The sequence below is a fragment of the Poecilia reticulata genome, chromosome 3, assembly GCF_904066995.2.
Source record: "Poecilia reticulata chromosome 3, P_reticulata-male-v2, whole genome shotgun sequence".
NCBI lineage: Eukaryota > Metazoa > Chordata > Actinopteri > Cyprinodontiformes > Poeciliidae > Poecilia > Poecilia reticulata.
Genome location: NC_088832.1, coordinates 29828774 through 29850540, shown reverse-complemented (window position 1 = coordinate 29850540; position 21767 = coordinate 29828774). Strand labels below are relative to the sequence as shown.

The 21767-nt window shown below is 36.4% G+C and overlaps 1 protein-coding gene across 3 annotated transcripts in view; it reads right to left on the bottom strand.

Annotated features, from left to right (window-relative positions):
• Positions 1-21767, bottom strand: part of tspan4a (tetraspanin 4a) — a 163259-nt gene that overhangs the window by 29013 nt on the left and 112479 nt on the right. For all 3 annotated transcript variants that reach the window (XM_081605433.1, XM_081605432.1, XM_081605435.1), the window contains one exon: positions 14780-14854. In XM_081605433.1, the coding sequence (XP_081461559.1) occupies positions 14780-14854 (75 nt within the window). The remainder of the gene's footprint in view (positions 1-14779; positions 14855-21767) is intronic.

Here is a 21767-nt window from a genome sequence, read left to right as displayed (position 1 = left end):
ATAAGTATGAAACACACGCAGTACAGAAGCTGAATGGAAAAACTGAAATAGCTGAAACTTGTCATTTTCAAAGCAATCTTGCTCCTTTCAGTGCTAATTAATATCTGCTGGTTTATAGTTGAATTCATGGCCTGTAAAAAGGTTTCTTGTTACCAAGACGCCACATAAGAAGCATTTCGGCAGAAAAGGGCCCTCTCAAGAGTTTCTAAATCTGATTGTAGCAATTCACCGATGGTATATTTCTAAACTGAGTGCTGCAGAGAGCAATGTTTAGACCACAGAAGTGGAACTCCAGTCCTTGAGGACAGGCGTCCTGCTACTTTTAGATGCGTCTCTGTGTCAAAACACCTGAATCCCATAATTAGGTCATTAACAGGACTCTAAAGCAGTGTTTCCCAACACTGGTCCTCAAGGCACAAAGCTCTGCATGTCCCCCTGCTTCAGCACACCTGATTTCAATAGATGGCTGATTAACATGCTCTTGCTGAACTGCAATAATTTGAATCAAGTGTGTTAAAGCACGGAAACATCTAAAACATCCTTCATGCAGGAGACACTCTGAAACTTTCATGATCCAACAATATAATAAAATATATTACAGTAAGCCTGTTTAATACTGATTCCCTGTCTTATGTAAATTTATTGCAAATAACATATTCATTGGTTATTTCCCCTTTTGATATGTGTGGATTACTTGGGATGTTCCTAACATCACAGGCTAATTTAATGTCAATAGCCTCACTTGAAATACATTTGCTGCAAGAACATTGTGTTCAACACTTATTTCCACCTGCTCAGAATCATACTAAGCAAAATATGTAAAACAAAAACAAAACAAAAAAAGCAACAGAAATATGTACCCCTAGTCTGTCCACAGTGTTCTTGCCCATTGGCAAGACTTGATTTCCTGTAAATGGTACCGTTTTATCTTTCTGCTGAGCGAGCCAACATTAAACTCCCTAGACATCGAACCAATTTGAACCAAAGTCAATGTTTTTCAAGGGCGTTCTTTTGGACTTTGCACAGACTCTTTGCTCTCCTCAGGTTACAACAAAAGCCTAACCCTTAATCGAAGGTATGCAGGACCGGGGTTTTATCCTTTCGAAGAATGAACATTTGTCGTTCCTTTGCCTCAAGACAGATTGTTCAATATCTGTAAATTTAGACAACTCTTCTCCTAAATAATCCCCTCAGGTGCCTCGTCTTAAATTTGTACAGATAATAAATGAGGCAAGCAAGTGCCAAGGTTTTAGGGCCTCTTTCTCTGACTTTTAATTCTTTACTCTGGGGCAGCAATAACATACGTTAATTATTAAAGCACTTGGTTCTCCCCTTTTAGAGACTAATCTCAGTCCTTAGCCAGGGAGAATCAATTGCAATTCAAACTCTTTTCCTTCCACTCCTTCTAATCAGTGCCTGATTAACACTTGGCATACTTGGTAAACTTGAGTACACAATCAATGTCACTAACAGGAAGAAGCGGTAAGCCAGCAGAATCAAGGCTTTAAGGAATAATACCTGTGAGGATTTATCCAGGAAAGCATCATGCATGTCAGACAGTTGCAAAAAGTCAAGACTCATAATCTAAGAAACTTTGGGATTCAGGATTTTACATGTTTAGTAAAGCCAAAAACTTGACAAAGATTACTACGTCTTAATGTTGACACTCCAGAAATCTGTGTGAAGAAGGAAAAGGTTTGAATGTGCAGCCGGATTTCTCTTAAAGTTTTTCGCCTGCAGCTATTGGCATCAACAGGTGGATCTCGCTGTCATTGTGTGGCTTTAGTCTGTCAGCTGTTCAACATCAAAGCAGATCTATTTCTATCCTTTGACGTTTCATCACCTTTTAGCTGCCGCTGTTTCAGTGTTTGATGCTAAGAATGAGTCATGATGAAAACAAAATAAGTTCAAACCCCAGGGGACAGTGTCTCAGAGTCTGCTTGGTTATTACTGAGATGGTGGTTGTAATTGGGAAAATCCACAAATGACATCCATGAATGACAGGGGACAGCTTTCAGATTCAGCAAATGTTCAAAGACAGAGATGACTCAAGACTGTGGTCCACAGATAGAGAAAATTATTATTTTTAGAGGTTCTGGGTTCAATTCTATTCATTTATGTTATGCAAGTTATCTGTCTTCTTCTTAAAATTGGTAAAATATCCTTAACATTAATATCCATCAATGTTGCCTTATGAAGTATAATTAAGTGCTAAAGCAGAACTGCTGTTCGTGGGTTTTCCAATTGATGCAAAAAGTGAATTATACATACACACACATGCACATATATGTATACACATGTATATATGTATGTATATACAGAGACAAAGAGAGAGACGACTAGACAGTAAAAGAGGAATAGAGAGAAAAGTTCGGTTGCAAGAGCAAAATGTTCACTTTTCACCGCTCAGACAACCGAGAAAATTGCAAACTCAATTTTTTCAACCCAAGGTTTTGATGTTATTCCCACCTCCTGACAAAGTGATGCAAATAAAGTGTTGAGAAGCTGTTTGTTGCCTAAATTTAGAGAGAAAGTGTAAAAAATGTCTCGTAAAGATTGGAAAGAAAAAAAATCTGTTGATTTAAATTAGTTTGTGTGCTATATTCCTGTCTCATCCTTTCACACAATAAATGTGCATAGAAACATAAACACAAGACTGCAGTTTATAGCCTTTTAAAGCCTTTTCATTATCAGAAGTGAGAAACAGCATGAAAAGATATAGTATTTATGCTAGCTGTACATAAGATATTGATGTAGGTCTTACAAAACAAAATCCAATTTATGTTTCCACCTTACATTGCTCTAAATTGCTCTCTGTGCTGTCAGTTGCTTGCTATGTTGTCCCAAAATGCCAACTAAAATCTAAAAGCATCTACAATAATCTAACACCTGCTGTCAAAGTGGGAGAAAGAATTAGATTTTCTCACTTAAAAAGAAATAAAACAGTCTCTCATTGCTATGGTAGTTTAATTTTGATAAAAACAGATGGAATACTGGCTAAAACAATCCACAATAACACTCATCATACATAGACAACATTAGTTACAAACTGATTAGCATGAATTAAATAAGTATTTAACTTAGATAGAATTCTCCTTTCGTAGATTGGTTGGTTGCTCATGTGGGAAAAAGATTGCATGATTAGTTTTATCTAAATCCAGACAACCCCGGTCTCAACCCATTATACATACAAAGCACATCTGTGCACAGGATCGGGTTCTTCTATTCCAACCTCTCCAGCACAAGCATAAGAAAGACCACAGAGCTGTTAGAGGATGTTGGGAACAAGATAATGGAACTGCACAAAGCCGAAGTGGGCTACAAAACCATCGGCAAAAAGCTTGGTTAGACAGCGATAAATGTTGGTGTGATTATTTGAAAAGGTTCAGAAATATAAAATTATTGGTCTGGAGCTTCATAGAGGATCTTGGTTAATGGAGTGAGGAAGGTCATGAGAAAAGTGAGGGATAAACACAGAAGGAGATCACTGATGATGGTAAAGCAGTTGGGATGATGGTCAACACCTTTTAGTAGGACAACATGGCGTTGTGGATTGAAATATTGCAGCAAGACGAACACAAAGTTCATCTTGCTGCTTTTCTCGAGTCTTTCAGCAGACATCTAAAGGTCACAATGAAGACCAACTCATTGCCATCAACTCAACATGCTGTTTTTGAAGGCAAAGAAAACCTGAGTGTGAGCTACAAAACAAAAATCTCAACAGTCAGGTATGAAGGGTGAAAGGACTCAATGAAGAGATCGGTGGAGTGGCCAAAGAAAAATCACATTGTAATAAAAACAAGCTCAAGTATACATTGCTCAGATGCACCATTCAGTTCAATTTCTAATCACTTACTTTATAAAGCAACAATTAACCAACAGTACATGGTATGTTTACTGAAAGGTTAAACCCTTATTTCACTCATTAACACACAAATTACCTTTGTGATGTTTCTTATTTTCTAGATTAATGTTGGACTTTTTTGTTTTTCCACATTACAACAAAGCTAAAATCAAACTAATTTTGACAAATCATTTTAGATTATAAGTCAAAATGGACATAATAGCAAATTAAAATGGAAGCTGTGCCTAAACTCCTTATTCGTTGATGCAAAATTAACTTAATTCTCAAAAGAATCAAAGAAAACACTGCCATGTTCCCAGTTTGGACTTGTGATTCTGCCTGATCCTGTCGACTGTAATATCACACAGTTTTATTTATTATTTTTCTAAGAGCGTTTATGTTTTCCAATTTTGCTGAAAGCATCTCTCTGGTGTCTTCCTTCATTATCAACATCTTGACCTGATTGCAATTTAAATCACATATAATTACCACCTTAGCAATTCTCTGATATGATCTACAGCAGTTAAAAACTGCAAATTCCCCTGTCACTTTTATCCCAAGTCTTCACAAACAAATGTCTTGTCTGTTTGCTGATCATCTCAATTTGTCACTGGTATTAATATCGCCCTGATGTGGGTATGTTTTAGTAATGGGATTAGCCAGGGGTGTTTACCTAATTGCGTTTCTGCAGTCTGCTTGAAATGAAAATTTCCTAGGCTTGAAATGTATTCTGACAGCAGAGCTGCATTTTGATATCTTGACAATCAGAAATGTTTCGACGGCTGATGCCAGAATGTAAATGATGCAGAGCAATCACACTTTCAGTCTTTCAGTGGGTCACACATGAGTGCTTGAAATTTTACTTGCATTTGAAACAAACAATTCACACCATTTGGAATGCAATTTCCTTTTAAGGAAAATTGCACCATTTTTCATAAGTGTATAAAAAGTGGAAACTAGATAAGAGGTGAAGACAGAAATGTGAAATCGTGACTGACACAGGAAGTAGATCCTGTTATTTATTTTTTTTAGAAGAAATAAAAATGTTGATTGAAGTCACAAGAAAATTTGATAATAAAAACACAGTAAACACATTAAATACATAAGCTAAATTATGGAAAATCACTTCATACATTAAATGTTTTTAACCATTTTATTGGCGACGTACAGATAGGAGGAGCATGCTCTCATAGAGTGGCAACCGGTGCAGTTAGCGAGAGGTTTCGCAATCCCAGGTGAGGCTCAGCTCGCTGCTGCCTCACTGGCTTCGCTTCTAACCATTTGAATGGGAAAATTCAGTGATTTTGAAGAAAAATAACATCAGATTTGGTTAAATTAAATGAAAAATAGGTACTTTATAGTACAAACCACAGGGTGAAAATATCTTTATAAATGATTTTATTATATATTATTTTTCCATGATGAAAAATAATATCATAGAAAATCATCACCTCAGTGAGATAATCACTGAAATTATTATTGTTGTTGGGTCATTAATTTGAACACCTTTTGTTGATTTTTTTGTTGTTCTTTAATAAAGTTATGAACGTTTTAAGGAGTCAGAGGAGGACGTGCTGGTCTCAGCGTCCTGGCGGCGTTCAGTTTGTCACCTAATGCCGAGATCGACTCAAAAACTTCCACGATCGACGTATTGCACCGCTGTTCTAGCAAAGCACGAAGAGTTCAGAAACAATATGAAATGGGAAACAAGTTATTTATTAACTGATTAAGTCGTGCTTTAGATTGTTCTTGAAAAACTAATCAGTCACGTCTGAGTAGTGGGTGCTCTCACGGCTGCACAGTGAACTGTTGATTTTTTTACAGCAGACAGCCGCTCCTCTCTCTTGCAGGTACTGCGTACCCCCACTAAATCTTTTAAGGGTACGCAGTACCCTGCCATACCCCCTTACTTTCACCCCTGCTTTGAGTTGAAATGTTTGCAATTTTAGTACTATTTATTGAGCATCATTATTTGCCAAATATGCCTACCACTTTGGGCAATTTATTTATTTGACCTTAATTATTTAAAACAAAATAAAGTTTTATATTACTTTATTTTGCTACACAAAATAAGAAACATGGCCTCCAGGCCTCCTGTGTTTTTAACTTTATGATTAACTTTGAAGGCACCACAAACCCTCCGATTCACAGATTGGGTCTGCAGGAGATCCAGCATGACCACAGCTCCTTCTTCACATGACAACTCCATAACCTTACCTTGACTCACCCCAGAGCACATAAGCAGATAGAAAATCAACCCTACAACAGCGACAAGCCATTGAGCTGCAGAGGAAATACCTCATGCTGCACTGACCTAATGACAGCAGAGAGAGGTGAGAACACAAATACTCCTGGCAGGATGAGCAACACTGCAAAGGTTTGTGTTGGGGTCGTTTGTTAGCCTTTCTGCTTTTATGAGACAGTTGAGGCACAGGAGAGACAGAGCGGCGTCATAAAGCATGACCACTGTTGGTTTTAAATGCTTGAAACTACATAAAACTGTTAATCTGATAGGTTGGCTCAATGCACTCACAGCTTTAGAAACATTTAAATGCCTTTTCATTGTACAATACGCACCACATGACCTGAACTGAACTGCTTATTTTAATAGCTAATGGTTGGGGGGGGAGGGATCTACTCAAGTGCAGTTTAAGTGGGACAATTGATGTTCAGCAATGCAATTTTTATTTCATGAATCATTTGACTCTTTGAGGTGTTAATTGCGACACATCATAGACCAATATAAGGTTATTCTTTTCCAAAGCCAGTTCTCCTAACTTTCCTCCATTTGGTGGTTTCATTTATAAAACAAAACTTTAGTCAAAAATTTGAAACATTTTGATCAAAGGAGTTTAACTATCCCTGAAATTTTCCTCTATAAATAATTGCATTTTAAACCAAAGGAAGAAAAAAAATCAAAAGATTGCTCAGAAAAAAAAAAACAGGGCTGGATTTAAATATTTCATCTAAGATTAATGTCAATAATTTGAGCCTATGTTGTGTTACATATTTTTCTATTTTTACAGTCTGATGTAAATTGTTCATTGCCCATACAATCTTTCACCTGTATTGATCTTTCCAGTATGAATACTTTCTATTGGTTGGCTTTATTTCATTGTTGAATTTTTAATATTCCTACATGTCTGTAATGAGTTATCACTCCATAGGAAGTATTGCTACAATTAACACTTGCCCAGTGGTGACAATTTTTACTGTGAATGTTTCTTTGCCTAACAAACAAAAGCATAACATGTAGACTATTAGAAGAATATTAACACAATACATATTATAATAAATACTTTGTCAATATATCTTGTGAAAAACATAGTCATTATCTAGTTTGTTCATTGACAGGTATAATTCTTTTGCTGGGGGTGTTTCAGAGTGAATATGCATGGAAGCTAATAGTTTGATTATATGTCTCCTGCAAAAACATAATGTGAAAGAGACTACAAGATGTTATTAATCTTGGCATTCTGTAATTCTTTCTGATTTCATTCTGTACAACGCACGCCTGCGTGGTAAGGCAGATGTTTTCATTAACTCACTCTGTAATTATTTCTCTCCTTAGAACTAAGTCGGTATAAACAGGCTGAGGCAACCTGACATTTTGTTTTCCCCACTCTTAATATTTCCAATACCTTCCTAGAAAACAATTCCTTCACTTACTTTATTATGATTTTTATGCTGTTTATTTATTTACACAGATAAAATGCACATTTCATTAACCTTCTACAAAGAACAATGCATGGCATGAGGTTATAGCAACAAATGCTAATTTCCACTTGGAGTCCTTGACAGATTTATGTAATCAGTATGATGTAACAGATTATAAATTAGTGAAATGCCAGTTTTGCAATTAATTACATACATGTCAGGCAAGTCATTATTCAGATATCAATAAAACAAAGCAAACCAAATTACAAACCAGCAGGCAATGCTCAATTATTCGCCTTCCTTGATAATGAGTACAAAGCAACTTGTTTAACAGATTTTTTAAAAACCATCTTAGTCTTTTCTAAGTCATTAATTCCTCAAAGCTTAGTTTTATGGTGGCAGGAACAATATCATTGTTGGGAAAAGCAAGAGGAAGTGCTATTTGCCATTTGCCACAGAGGAAACAAAAACTGACATTTTTGACTGTCATGAAGATCTTTTTATCCCTACACATCAATCTGAAGACATCATCTCTGAGGTAGTGGTGCCTCAGAGATGATGCACCATGCCCAGAGGAAGATAGGTGGCGCTAATTCAAGGATGATGCCAGGAGAAAAACTATTCAAGGCTGAAAAAGACTTAAAACAGTGGCAAGCCAGGTGAGCGAATATCATGTATGTACAAAGCTGGTGGTTTCCATTGAGATAGTTTTAAATAAAAAATAATAATATTTATCGTTAATGTTTTTTTTTTAATTATTATTTTGACAATTATTTTATTTACAGACCTAATCTGTCTTTACATTAAGGAAAATGTAAATGTGGTCTTTTTATTCTGTTGGGCATATTTTGTGTAGATATGGAAAGATACTTGTTTTTAAACTGCTAAAAACTTGTTGGCTCATCGTCCTTTTGACATGAAAGGAGAACACCACAAGGTCATAAACCAACCCACAGATGCTATTAAACATCAGAGCATTTATTTTCAACAATCACGACACTGCATTGCTCATTTTTATTCTATGTGGCACTTCAATCCACACTGGTTCCACTGAATTTAACCTTACAAGACCTTTTCATCATCCTTAGGAAACAACAAAGTGCAACAAACAGCAACAGTTTCAGGCTTCTGGAAGATCTGTGAGCTGCTTGATGTAGCTTCCAGCTGCGACACTCAGCTCTTTATCAGGTCTAAAGCAGGTGTAATAAACCAGACCACTGAGCATGACCATCCCTGAAGCATGGGATAGTGTTCATCAACATGCACCTACTGTTGCACTCTGTTTAGGTTACAACGTCTAGAAAAAGAAAGCACTGGCATTTACTTTTACTCTGCAGGCCCGCTTCCAGGATGTAACGGTGGTGTTAGAGGGGGGTAAAGAGGAAAGGGTCCAGATAATCTCAGATAAAGAAAGGCTCTGAAAACCAAGTGGCAGATAAAAATCAAAGCAATCCTGGTGGGAACTGAAATAGTATTTTGCTTCTTGTAATCTGATATAGCAGGATTGGAATTCAGCTCAATAAAATGTTTTTCTAGTATCTGACAATAAGCCGATACCTCCGGGTATTTCTTTTTGCAGATATTGTAAATTGTAACCTTTTGTCCCCTACTCAACAAATAAAGAGGAGGACATTAGAAATTGAGGATAGAAATAGAGGTTTTGAGTGTTTAATATCAAAATATTCTGTCAGGAGAGGTGCTAAGATGGCACTATAGAGCAATTAAAACACAATAGAATGAGCGCTTCCCACTTGTGCCAGGAACTGGTACATAAAAGTGGGGGCTGCGTCCCTCCCTGTGGCAGGTGAAGGGCAAAACAGCTTCACAGAAGCATTTACAACAAAAAAATATAGTATTTTACAGTTAAGAGATGGTACTAAAAGTGTTTTTTCCATCACATTTGTAGAGGAGAAATGAAATAAAAATAGCACTTCTGAAACTAAAGCACCACTTGTTATAGGTAGCATTGGTACTAGAGCACAGATCACTGACAGAAGATGTTTGACAAGGACCTAATAATGGCTACCATGAGTAAAAAGTGCAGAATTGCTTAATTCAATCATGTGTTTATAGATTTTTGCTGAAAGTTCTTGCAGCAAGCTTGTTTTGTTAAGTTTTGTAGTGATGCTACTGCGGTACTGATGCTGTCAGTGTTTGTTCCAGCATTTACAGTTATTCACCACCAAAATAAACATTCCTCCAGCTTGGAATCAAATGTTTTTGCTGCCAGCCAAATCTGTTAAAAGCTAGAGAAACAGTGCTCTGTTGGTGAATAGTTGTTTTGCACAGTTTGGTTCCTTACACTGTCTAAAACCCTAATTGTTAGGTTTACTGGTCACTCTAATCAGATCCAGATCTCTGCTGGACATATAATCACTGGAACTAGGAAAACAGAGCTCATCACCCCAGTTCTGAAGTATTTACAGTGACTCCCTGTATCTCAAAGAATAGACTTTAAAATACTTTTGCTGGTTTATAAATCACTGAATGGGAACCAAAGTACATTTAAGACTGCAATATCAGTCTTCAAGGCTACTCAGGTCTTCTGAATTAAGTCTACTCTTCAGAGTATCAGAACCAAATATGGAGAAGCAGCATTAAGTTTTCATGCTCCACTAATCTGGAACAACGCTCCAAAACACTGCAAAAATACTGAAACCTTGAGTTCTTTTAAATTAATAAAAGGCATTTCTTTAGAGTTGCGTTTGAATGCTCTGTGTTCAAAAGTTGGAATTGCCCTGATCAGACTGATGTGAAAAAGTCATATATGGGCTAATAACATCATAACTGAGTCACCTTTGTCTGCTTTGCCGCACACTACTCTTCAAAGTCTAACCAAGCTGATTCACCTTAATCTTTTAAAAAAAGTTGGTTGTCTCCCTTAAACAAATGTGTAGCTATAGGAACAGTTTTACCATCCAATGCAACTTCCACATACATTCAAATAATTACCCACAAACATTTCTTTTCTTCTTGGGTTTGCCCTTCTGTTCTGAAATGCTATGAGGCAGTCTAAGATTTGATAATGTTAAAAATGAGCTACTTAATGTATAACATATGTATGTATGCACAATAACTGGATAAAGTTACCTTGGTCTTACCAGACTTTGAAACTGTTCTTTACAGAATATATTCTGTTTCCAGTTCTTCAGTTTCCAAAGTAGAAAAAAAATCTCAAGGGGACTGTTCAGTTCCTGCTGTTTAAAAAAGCACATCAGACAGTCCCCATAATGGCCACCCATTCTTTACAGTGATGGATTTCCCACAGTGCAACAGCTCAGCATACCTTCCACAACTTTTTACCGTGTTCTGTCGCTAATCGCCCCCTGGGTTGAAAAACAATTTATTCAGGCTCTGAAAAATGAACATTAAGGAACACATATACTAAGAGAAAGTTTTGCTGTAACAAAGGTGGACATTTGTTAAAGGCTGAACAGAGCTGAGTGGATGAATAGGAAAAAATAACACAAGAAAAAAGTGAGTTACATCATCAAAGACAAACAGCTTTGGAAATAACACAAATTAGGCAATTTATATAATAACGTAAGAATTGTAAAAGCTAAGAGATAAAAGCAGGAACAAAGTGAATATCTAAGGAGCAAAATAAAGAGAGACTTGAAAAATAACAAAGCGGGCTGTTATTTATCAAAATACACAAATAAATTACAGCAGCGTTGGAACTGGCCTCAGTCTTTATGGATAACAAACTGTCTTAAAAATAAATCACGTAAAAGAGGGAGATATAAAATGTTTGTCTTAATACCATCCTGCCTGACTACTTGAATTACTCTAATAGTAAATTATTCAACAGTGATTTAATTTAAACTTTAGAACTCATTTTGACCTCAGTCAAAATGGATGATCATGAAATCTTTGGATACAATACACTGAAGATGAACTATTACTTAAATCATTTAACGAGGCTTTGAAGGGTTTGAAAACACACACACACACGCGCACACACACACACGCGCACACGCACGCACGCACGCACGCACGCACGCACGCACACACACACACACACACGCACACGCACACGCACACACACGCACACACACACACAAAATGAAGTAAATACTTTGCTAAAGTTTAGCCAAAGGCAAAGGAAGAATGTATACCAGGGCCCAGAAATTCCATTAATATTCTATATTTGCAATTTAATTGTTATGAATCATGTTGAATTGTACATCACAAAAATGAATTTGTAAATATCATCAAAGTTATTAGGAAAAATAAAAGAGCACTTCTGGAAACCTGACATTCTTAATCAGGAAGATGTATTCATTATCTACTGCATTGAATGCATGCAACAATTTATAATGTTGATTTAGTTTCTTTTAAGTTTCAAATAGATATCCTAAATTATAACTCTGATACTGTAAGTAACCGTGTCCTCGTAAGAAAGAACTCAAATGATTTCTTAAATAATAACTACAGAGAAAGGACCACCAGTCATGAAAGCTGATTAAATTACAACAAAGAAAATTGGAAACTGCAAACATCAACTGCCATGGATCAAGGGGAGAAAAATAATGAGCATATTACAACAGTGAATCACTTAGCAATTAAAACGTGTCTCAAAAGCAACAAAGCACGACTATGTCTTTGATTATTAATTGTTTAAAACGTTTGACACAAAGAGTAAGGCAATGAGGTCCACATCCAGGTTGTCATGGGCCCAAAATGTTTAAATCTGCCTCAGAATTAAAGACTTAATTAACTTTTACCAAATTGTCAGACTTCAGTGAACCTAGCAGTAACTGATTGGCAGACATCTTTAGAGATGCTCTGTTAATGCTAATCTTAGAGCTATTGTGTACTTTAATTGCCGTATTTCACCTGAGAGACTTGAATGATCTATATTCATTGTGCAGAAGATAAACAAAGGTTTTAGATTGCTGTCTTGTGAATTTGTGATGTTATTATAAAATAGCAAACAACAGAAAGAGTGAACTGAGGTTTGGAAAAACTGACTATAATTACAAAGCACACAAATAAAAATCCAAGTTTTACTGTAAAACACCTTCATTTAACTTTATCATTGTCAAAGCTTCCCTACTCCGCCCGTCAGATACACAACCACTGTCCTCATGGGACAGTGATAAAAATAAAATAAAAAAAACTTACATTAATCATAACGGCGAGACTTTGCAAATTAGCATTTGAAAAAGCCAAATTCAAAATCAAACTTTTGACTCAGCAATGGTTTGGAGAACAAATTTGCACATAAAAGCGCCGCAGCTTTCATGATTGAGAAAAGATTGACTGGTCATCTTTTACACTTTCAACTATAATCGGTTTGCATTGGGGGAAATGGATCATGCTAAACGTTGCAAAATTATGAAGGCAGTGATCCTGATGTTTTGAACCAAACATTAAACATGAAAGGAGGATGATCCTGCATCTCAAAATCCAGAACGAACCACTGCTACAGGTGCAAGCTGGAGGTTTTGCATGTGGGCTTCAACCTAAAAACTGTTGAAAATCTGTGGATGGACATCAAAAGAGCAGCACACGCAGAGCAGCCAAAGAGACTAACAGAGAGGCTTTTTGAAAGAGGGTCTGTGAAAATCTTCCAAGCTAGAAATGGAGAAAAATCAGCTTGCAACAAAAAGCTTTGACAAGCTGTGATATGGACCAAATGAGAGCAGGACATACTTTTACTTGGCAACGATGTTTGCTATTTTAAAACTAAAAGACGAAAATAAAAAAAATAAATAACCTTGGTTGAAAAGGAATGAGTCATCCTGAGCTTTAGACATCTGGAAATCAAATCTGAGTTCTCCTCAGCCATAATAAGCCCAGTTGTCTGTTTTGCTGTTAAAGCATTGTGGGGGACCTTTTAAAGACGGCCTCTCATGTTGTGATGAGATCTCACATTAGCTGTAATGTTTAGGCATTTTGACAGTTAGGCATGACGCAATGAAGGAGAGGAAAGTTTTTACAAACTGAAATAATATACAAATAAAAATCTGAGAAGTGAGGCATGCATTTTTATTCAACCTCTTTTACTTTAATACTTTAAAATAAAATGCAGTGCAACCAATTGCCTTAAGATGGGTGTATTATGTAAAATCAACTTATTTTTAGCAGTATATTTTATTGTAATGTTATTCTCTCATCAAAAATATTTTTGAAATGTAAGGAGGCCAAACTGTTTATGTTTGGTGTTTACTTGAAATCATATTGAAAGGCATGTAATGTTTCTCTCTTCCATTTCACAGTTATGTCATATTTTACCTGCAACTGTCACAAGAAAGCCCAAAAAATGTAATGAGGTTTGTAATTGCAACTTAATACAATGTGATGAAGTGGAAGGGGTATGGAAACCTTTACTCAGCACTGCAAACCATAAAGAAGGTTTTTAAAATTTGCTTAACATAAAACATGAAATACATGGTACTATTAAAAGTAATGAAGTGTATAGAGGGATCAATTAGCAACTTTTACAAAAGCAGCCTACCCCTCGCAGAGGCTGAATGTTATTTTATTTATATGTCGTATAAATATTTAAAGTTTTAATGCAAATTTGCAAAAACCTAAATTTTCTTAGAAGTGATAGTACATATAATTATCAGTCCTACATGAAAGAATGTTGTGTGGGATTATATTTTTAAATCAATCTTGATTAATACATTATTTCACGCCTCAGTTGTGCACCACTCCCTTCTAAAACCTTCTAATCCTGTTAATGCTGTCAAATACCCCGACCTTGCTTTATTCTCCTACATTGAGAAGCAGAAAGGAAAATTGTCTATTTCATTTAAAAGTCACACAATCTTGGTTTCTGTCTTGAAACTAGTCCACAAAGCAAAGCATTCAAAGGAATCAAATGCAATGCTTACTCATCCAGTTCATTTTAATTTCCCCTTTCTTGTCTATTTACAAGAAAAAAAGCAGCTGAAAAAAAAATAAAAAAATCAACCGAGATTCCTAAAATGTATTCACAAGGAAAAGAAAATTATTTACTCAAGACTGTGACCCAGTGACACAAGAATCCCTTAGCTCTCACGACATTACAGAAAAATATTGCCAAGTACTTTCTCTAAGCTTTTTAGGAAGCTGACAAGCTCAGCTCTGCTCCCAGAGTCTTCAAAACCTCCCTCCTCACTGTGGAGACCGATGATTTTACATGCCACATTCAATCTGAGAAGTGAGCAATCTATGTGACCTGTGAAGGGTAGAAACCAGACAGGCCTCTTCCACGGCAATATTCCTTCTCATGTCGAGGCAGAGAAAATAATCACATGTAGCGTCAGAGTAATCGGTGTGTCTTACCTCATCTTGGTATATGAAGAAAAGCATGATGGAGAGAATTTCCAGGAAAAAGATAAGCAGGAGAAGGATGAAGAACTGTAAAGAAATGAGAGAAGGACTTTGTGAGACAAATATTTTAACAATATGTGAAAAACATCTTTTGGGGATAACAAACGTAGCAGAATACATAAATAAGGCTATAGGAATTAGTGTTTAACTAAAACTTTTAACGAAGACAGTGCCAAAGCAGAAAAGTTAGGACCATCAGAGCGACCAGAACAGAATGGCTAGGTGATTTACAGTTGTCCTCTAGACACTTTTGAATTTGTAAAAGGAGCCACGTTTTATTCTCCACCAGTCCTCACCAACCCTGCCTCGCTTTAGTGGCGAGGTTCAGCTGTTTGATGGGTCATACATCTTCCTGCAGGCTCATTTGAGTGTTTAAAACAGTTACGAGCTCATCCATCAACTCCTGTGCTATAGCACGGTTCTGATTCTCACACATACAAGAAGACTCACTGCGCACAGAGGAGGGAAATATTTCCAGAGACAACAGTACAGTCTTTCCAAGGGGTCACTAAATGAACTCGGCATAAGGATAGTACTACCAAAGTCTCTACAAAAAGAACTACGAATCAGTTTTGAGCTCGAAGAGCCCAGCCTGCTGGTTGGTTTACACAATATTGAACCAAGCCATCAGAGATTTTCTCAGTAATTTCTATCCTCGTTTATAAATTATAGAGAAATAATTATGCAGTCACTACCCTGCTAGCAGCATTGGCACCTCAAACATGATGTGTGACCAGCATGTATTGTCAAGTCTTGGTTATGAGAAACTCTGAAGCAGGATCTTCCACGCTAACCAGACTGATACACTGTCACACCCACAACGGCTGGCAGCACTCCAAGTAATTTATTGTAGCGCTCATCTGATGTGGCAGAAATGTGATTCCCATCACTTCGTTGGTCCAGCTGGACAGAAAAGGATCTAGCAGATCTGCTGTAATGAACAATTCATTATCCCCACACAATTAATGCAGTGCCACGATCAGGTCCTCAGCTCATGCAGATTGGTATCCACTGTGCCCCCCATGGAATAAGAAATCTAGCAGAGACTCCTCCGAATTGCCCAAAGACTGGTTGTTGATAGACCCAAAGAAAGCAAAACATGTTTATACTGTCTGTGATGGGAAGCCACACAGGGTAAGATCTGCACCTCACCACAACTTTGTTTCACTTTTGTTTACTTTGTATTTTAACTGCATCACTCATTCTCCAATACATCGTTTCTTAGCTTATTTTTCCATCACACCCTATGATGTTATATTAATATCTTTCTTTGAGTTATCTGAGTGTTTTCACTTCTCCCTCCTGGCTGGTAAAATGTGTTTCTAAGGGCTGAGATTCCTGAAGTGCTGCTGGACCACATGCTTCATTTCCTTTATTGGCATGCCTGTTTAAGTGTTGGATTTGTGAAATATTTTTCATACTTTTGGGTTAAATAAAAAACCCACTTTTTGAATTAAACACCAGTGTCCTCCATGCTGTACTGCTTGGTCCCCGACACTGTCCAAGAGTTGACCTGGCATTGTATTTAGCGATGATGCAAGAAAACAAATGAGCAGTGACTGGGTTGTGACACAATTACACATTTGGAGGCAAATTAAAACATTTATCCGAATTTCTTACCCACAGTTAGACTGAAATTGATGGCGACGATGCATGTATGGTTACAGTGTCCGACTTAGTTAAAAAAGATTTTGTTTCACAAGAAATGCATTAAGGTGAAAAAATAAAACAAAGCAATCTTGCAGAACATGTGCAGTGTTTTAATCAACATAAAATGCTGGAACCCTGAAACATCCATCTCTCATGCTCCCAATAATCCTTACAACAACTGAGCTCAATAATATAACATGACACATAAACATTTCCTGTCTTTTTCAAAAAGTTGTGTGACAGTAACACACATTTTGGATAGAGTTTGTTCAGTGTGTGGCCTACACACAGTCCATCTGTATGATTTGAGAATTGATGAGTGTGCAAAATATACTCTGAAGTTCAGGTCAAAATGTAGAGTTTTTAATGATTGCAGGAATAAAATCAAGAAACAATATTACACTGTAGAGGCTGTATGTGAGCAAAACTGGACCTGATGCAGAATACAACAAAGAGCTCAATGGTAGAGGTCTTTATTTCAAAAAGGAAGAAAAAAAAATAATCAAGCCAAAAATTCTGCCAAGGCAACCATTCAAAATGAGACAAAAAGGAAACTGAATAGGGTGAGAAAACACGAAGGGAACAGTAAGAATCTGACAAAGAACAGAGCCAGCTGAGGAGATTATATATTGGTGGGTGATGACTTGGCAGCAGTAACAAGATCAGGGAAGTTGAGGACAACTAAAAACTACGCCACAAAGAAACTGAACATGAATACACAAACAAGTCTCAAACATTAAGTCAAGCAGCAATTAACTTTAACAGATCCTAAGTAAAACGCAGTTTAATGACATCTCAACTAGTTTCAAGTTATTAAAGCGTTTATATTGCATTTTTTTTACTACTAGAAAAAGTAGCTTATGTGTGATTCATTTACATTATCATACAGCACCATTTGTTGGTTGAAAGAGAAAATCAGACCCAGTGCTTATTAATAATTCAGCCCAGTTTGTAAGGACAAACCATTTTCTCAAGCTGTATTCTAAAAGTTTATGCGAAGTCCATTTGTTCATCTGACACATTTAAAGACCATAAAAAAGACATAAAAGTAGTATCTGTAGCAGATCTCTAGCTATTCAAATTCACAGTGTACATGGTCATATTTGTGCTATGACTAAAGCAGTTTGTTTCAGCTAATGCTGAGCGTATTTATTTATCAATACTCATAAAGCTTTTTTAGTGTAACGTCTGTTTAAACAACTTTGTTCTACCACAGTGAGTCTCAAAAGACTAAATCTCAAATGCTTAACATTTCAAATAATTTAAATACAACAAGAACCCAAGCGGAACCCAGAGGCTGTTGTTAGCTCTAAAAATAATGTAATTAAATGATAGTTCTAATGTAAATAAGTATGTATGTGTTGTTTATGTTTGGAACATTTTGTTCAGCTCTTTTTGAATTCCTGCGATTTTGGAGGCCTTGTTCAAACTTGGTTGTTGTTTTCACTTTCTTATTACAAATGCTTCCTTTGCGAAGCATTATTGTTAGATAAATATTTATGTTATTTTGTTATAGATTTATTGACACTGGTTCATTGAGTTGCTCCCACTGGAAGCACCTTCAGATACTCTGCACTCCATGTCTCTAGGCAGGATTCACTCCATCAGGAGCTGTTTGAAACAGTGTGTAAACCACACATGGCATTGACTGACTAACAAGGTGACAAATGATACAGAGTCAGTTAATCACTTGCTAGTCTGTTCGAGAAATCTATAACTGAAGGTAGCTTATAGGCAACCTGCATGTGGTTTTGTCAACCCTTGCTTTTTGTTGCTGGTAAACAATAAATCATTATTTTTGCCCACCAATTGTGGACTATTATTTTCCTTTTGTCCTGACTGAACTGAATAGCCAGAATTACAACAACAGGGTAGCTGCAGACTTTATTTAGCAAATAAAGCTGTTAGAAAAAAAATAAATTGGTGTTTAAGTTAAATGATATTACAGTTGTAACAGTGAGACAAAGAAGCAGGAGATCATAAGAGGGTCAAGTGGATTTCAGTTTAAGATGTGTTTTTTTTTTTTTTTTTCATTTTTCAAGGGTATCATGTCATTGTGTCCTTTGTGTATTCCAGGCTTTTCCTTGACAGTGGATTTGACTGTTGCTACTTCACAGGACTGGCATGGAGCAGGGCTGTCAAAGGCCCCCAAGGTCTTTTTGGCTGCCCCTGCATGAATGAATCACCTCATGTGGAAAGGATGAAAGCCTCAGTGACAACGCTGCAAGGCAAGAGAACAACTAGGTAACAAGACAATGGCAGCGTAAAACCCACGCTGTGTTTGACTCACCCGTGTTCTTTTCAGATGCTCTTAAAAGAAAAAAAGAAAAAAAACATTTGAAAAGATATTCTAATATCATCTCAGGCTTTACTGTCTGTGGATGAAATGTTCAGGTGTTTCAATTAAACTATAGACATATGCTCTAATGTGGTTTTAAAAGCTGAATTACAGGCCATGCAATGTCAGTATTGAATAAAAATTCTTAACGGTTTTACCTGTCTGGAGATAACTGACATTTGTAGTCCAGACACGGAAAGAACCCAGTGGAAAAGTCATGTCTGATACATGACATTTTCCCTTTTTGTGATCCTATTGTGTGAAGGTCAAAAAAATAACATGCGGCTTGTGTTGGCCGTAGGCATCAGAAGCTTCCCTTTGGATTCTGCCGTTTTCTTGCATGCTGCTAAAATAAGAAAAACTCAAAAATAAACTGACAACAGGAGTTGCCACAGGAGCAGCAGGCATGATGTTTGTCCTGTCAATAACTGAAGGTTATAAACCGACATGTGACTAAATGTATTAGGATCAAATTTATGTAAATGTCAAATTGTTTTGTAACTAGATTTTCTGCAAATAGACCCAAACAAAAAGGGCTAAATTGTGAAGTAGAAAGAAAATTATTTCTAGAAAGAATAAGCATTTGAAGAGTCGGTCATTAATTCAGTCATCCTGAATCGATAAAACACCTTTGGCTCCAAGTCTTTTAGGCTATGTCTCTACAAATCCTACATATCTAAAAACTGACATGCACTTGATGTGCAAAGTTAGTTTTCCACCTCGTGCATCTGGGACAAAAAGTTCAGGTTGGTCTCATCTGAACAGTGCACAATTTTTCACAGTTGGTTTATCCCATAAATTTGTCTCATACCAACATGCAAACATAACTTTTTTAAGGCTAAATTGTAGATCTGCAGCCTTTTCCTTCTACCATTAATAATCTGGTTACCTAATTAATAACATAATATCACCCAATCAATAAATACAATTAAAATAAATTCTTTCCCAGCCTGTTAATATAAAGTTTTGCCATCATTTATCTATGTACAGATGACAGAACATATCCCATCTTGGAAAACTGTTTTATAACCAAATTCAGTTAAAAATCTCCACAAATTTTCTGTTACAGCAGACAAACCACTGACAACTCTACTTAACTAATGAATGGACTTTTGAAGGCAGTCACTCTTGATTTTTTTTGTGGGAGAATCAAAGCAGATGGGGCTGCATGCAGATGCCTGCCACTCTTTTTAGATTATTATTTTTGAAATAAATATGACAGCCATGTATCTTTTTTTATTACACTTCACAATAATGTACTTCTTTGTTAGAAAATTTGGGCACCAATGTATCTTTTAGCAAAGCTGTGTGGTCACTAATGAACAAAAATCGACGATTCATTTCAGGGCCACACCATTAGTTTTTTTTAATTAGCTTGGATCTCGATCACAAGAACTCACTCTCCTTTTGGCTCAGGTTCTTAAATAACCCCTAAATGAAACATCTGGCTCATATGTTGCTAAATATTGATCTCCCTAAGCATGCTAACTGCTAACTTTCTCACTTTTAATTAAATAGGTTGAAGACAGCACATTTATAATTACTTCGCTTATTAACTGCTAGTGGTGGACATTACTCCATTTTAATTTAAGTTTATAAATTGAAATGTATGCACATTTTCAAACTCAGAGGGCAACAAATCCTAGTAATAAAGCTCTGCTGGATCTTCAAGCTGTGAGTTTGAGACAGTTCCATATTTTTTACCAAACAGGGAATAAAAGAAAGTTGGACTAGTTGTAAATTGTTTGCAGTTTATTTCCAGCTTGTTCCAGAGTTTAAAACCGAGGGTAATTAATTAAACCCCAGAGTAAAGAGACATTGTAAGTATGAGAACTGATACTCACTACCACTTGGAAAACAAACAGTTTCAACCCCTGTGGTGCGCTGAATATTTCCCATTATTTTGCTCTTTATAGGGAATTTAACTCCTCTGGGTTTGAGACAATAGAGCCATGGATGACATTCAGGTTTTATAATATTCTACAGGAAAGCTATCAAATCAGCTTAAGGAATTTCAAGCTGCTGCATTGAATGGCTTTTTATTATCAAAGAGGCTGCATGAACTGACTGTAAATGATTAAAAAAATCCCTTTGTGAGACACAGGCGTACGGATGGCAATAATAAAAGCAATCACAATATAACAATTAAATCAAGAGCAGCACGACTGAACAGTTTGTTTCTAATTAATGTAATTTTGTAATTTCCCACCCAGAGGGTGAAAATATATTTTTTGAAGAATTAATTATTAAGCTGTTCCCTAATAAGACTTTCCTGAGGAAATTCTTTGTGTGCCAGACATACAAAAAGATTAAATATATTACCATAAGTTTTATTTTTGCAAAACTTTCAACTTGCAGTTTGTGTCAAAGGAATTTGTTTTTTCGGGAATTGTAATGAAGCAAGGAAATGGCATTAGACTGTAACGAGATTAATGCGATATTATATCACACTAATGTTCATAAAGACTCATATCTTTTGCAAATTAATCTGAAGAATTAATATTTTTCCATTATAGGGGCCCCTGAATGCCACCCTAAAATAAATCACAATGACACAATCATAATCTCTGAATGTTCCAAAGAGTTGAGAATTATTTAAAATTAAAGGGAAACCAAGGGCTTCTGTAATAAAGTGTTGCCAATGACTTACTTAAAGTATACACTGGACAGATTGCAGAGAACTTTCTTCTGTCATTTGTCCTTGAAAACGGTCTCTAAGGAGGGGAATGAGCTCCTAAAGACTTTCCCAGCCATTCTCACTACATCGTCAGACAGTCTCCTTGCAGTTGCTGCAGGATGTGAAGCCACTTGTCAAGATGCTCTCAGCAGTGCCCTACTAAAAGTTGATGAGGACAGAAGTGGGAATTCACATTCGCTCCAAAGGATGTGGCTTATTGCTCAACTTTATTGGCTTGTTGTGGGTTCTTAAAACTTTCAGAAAGATCTCAAAGG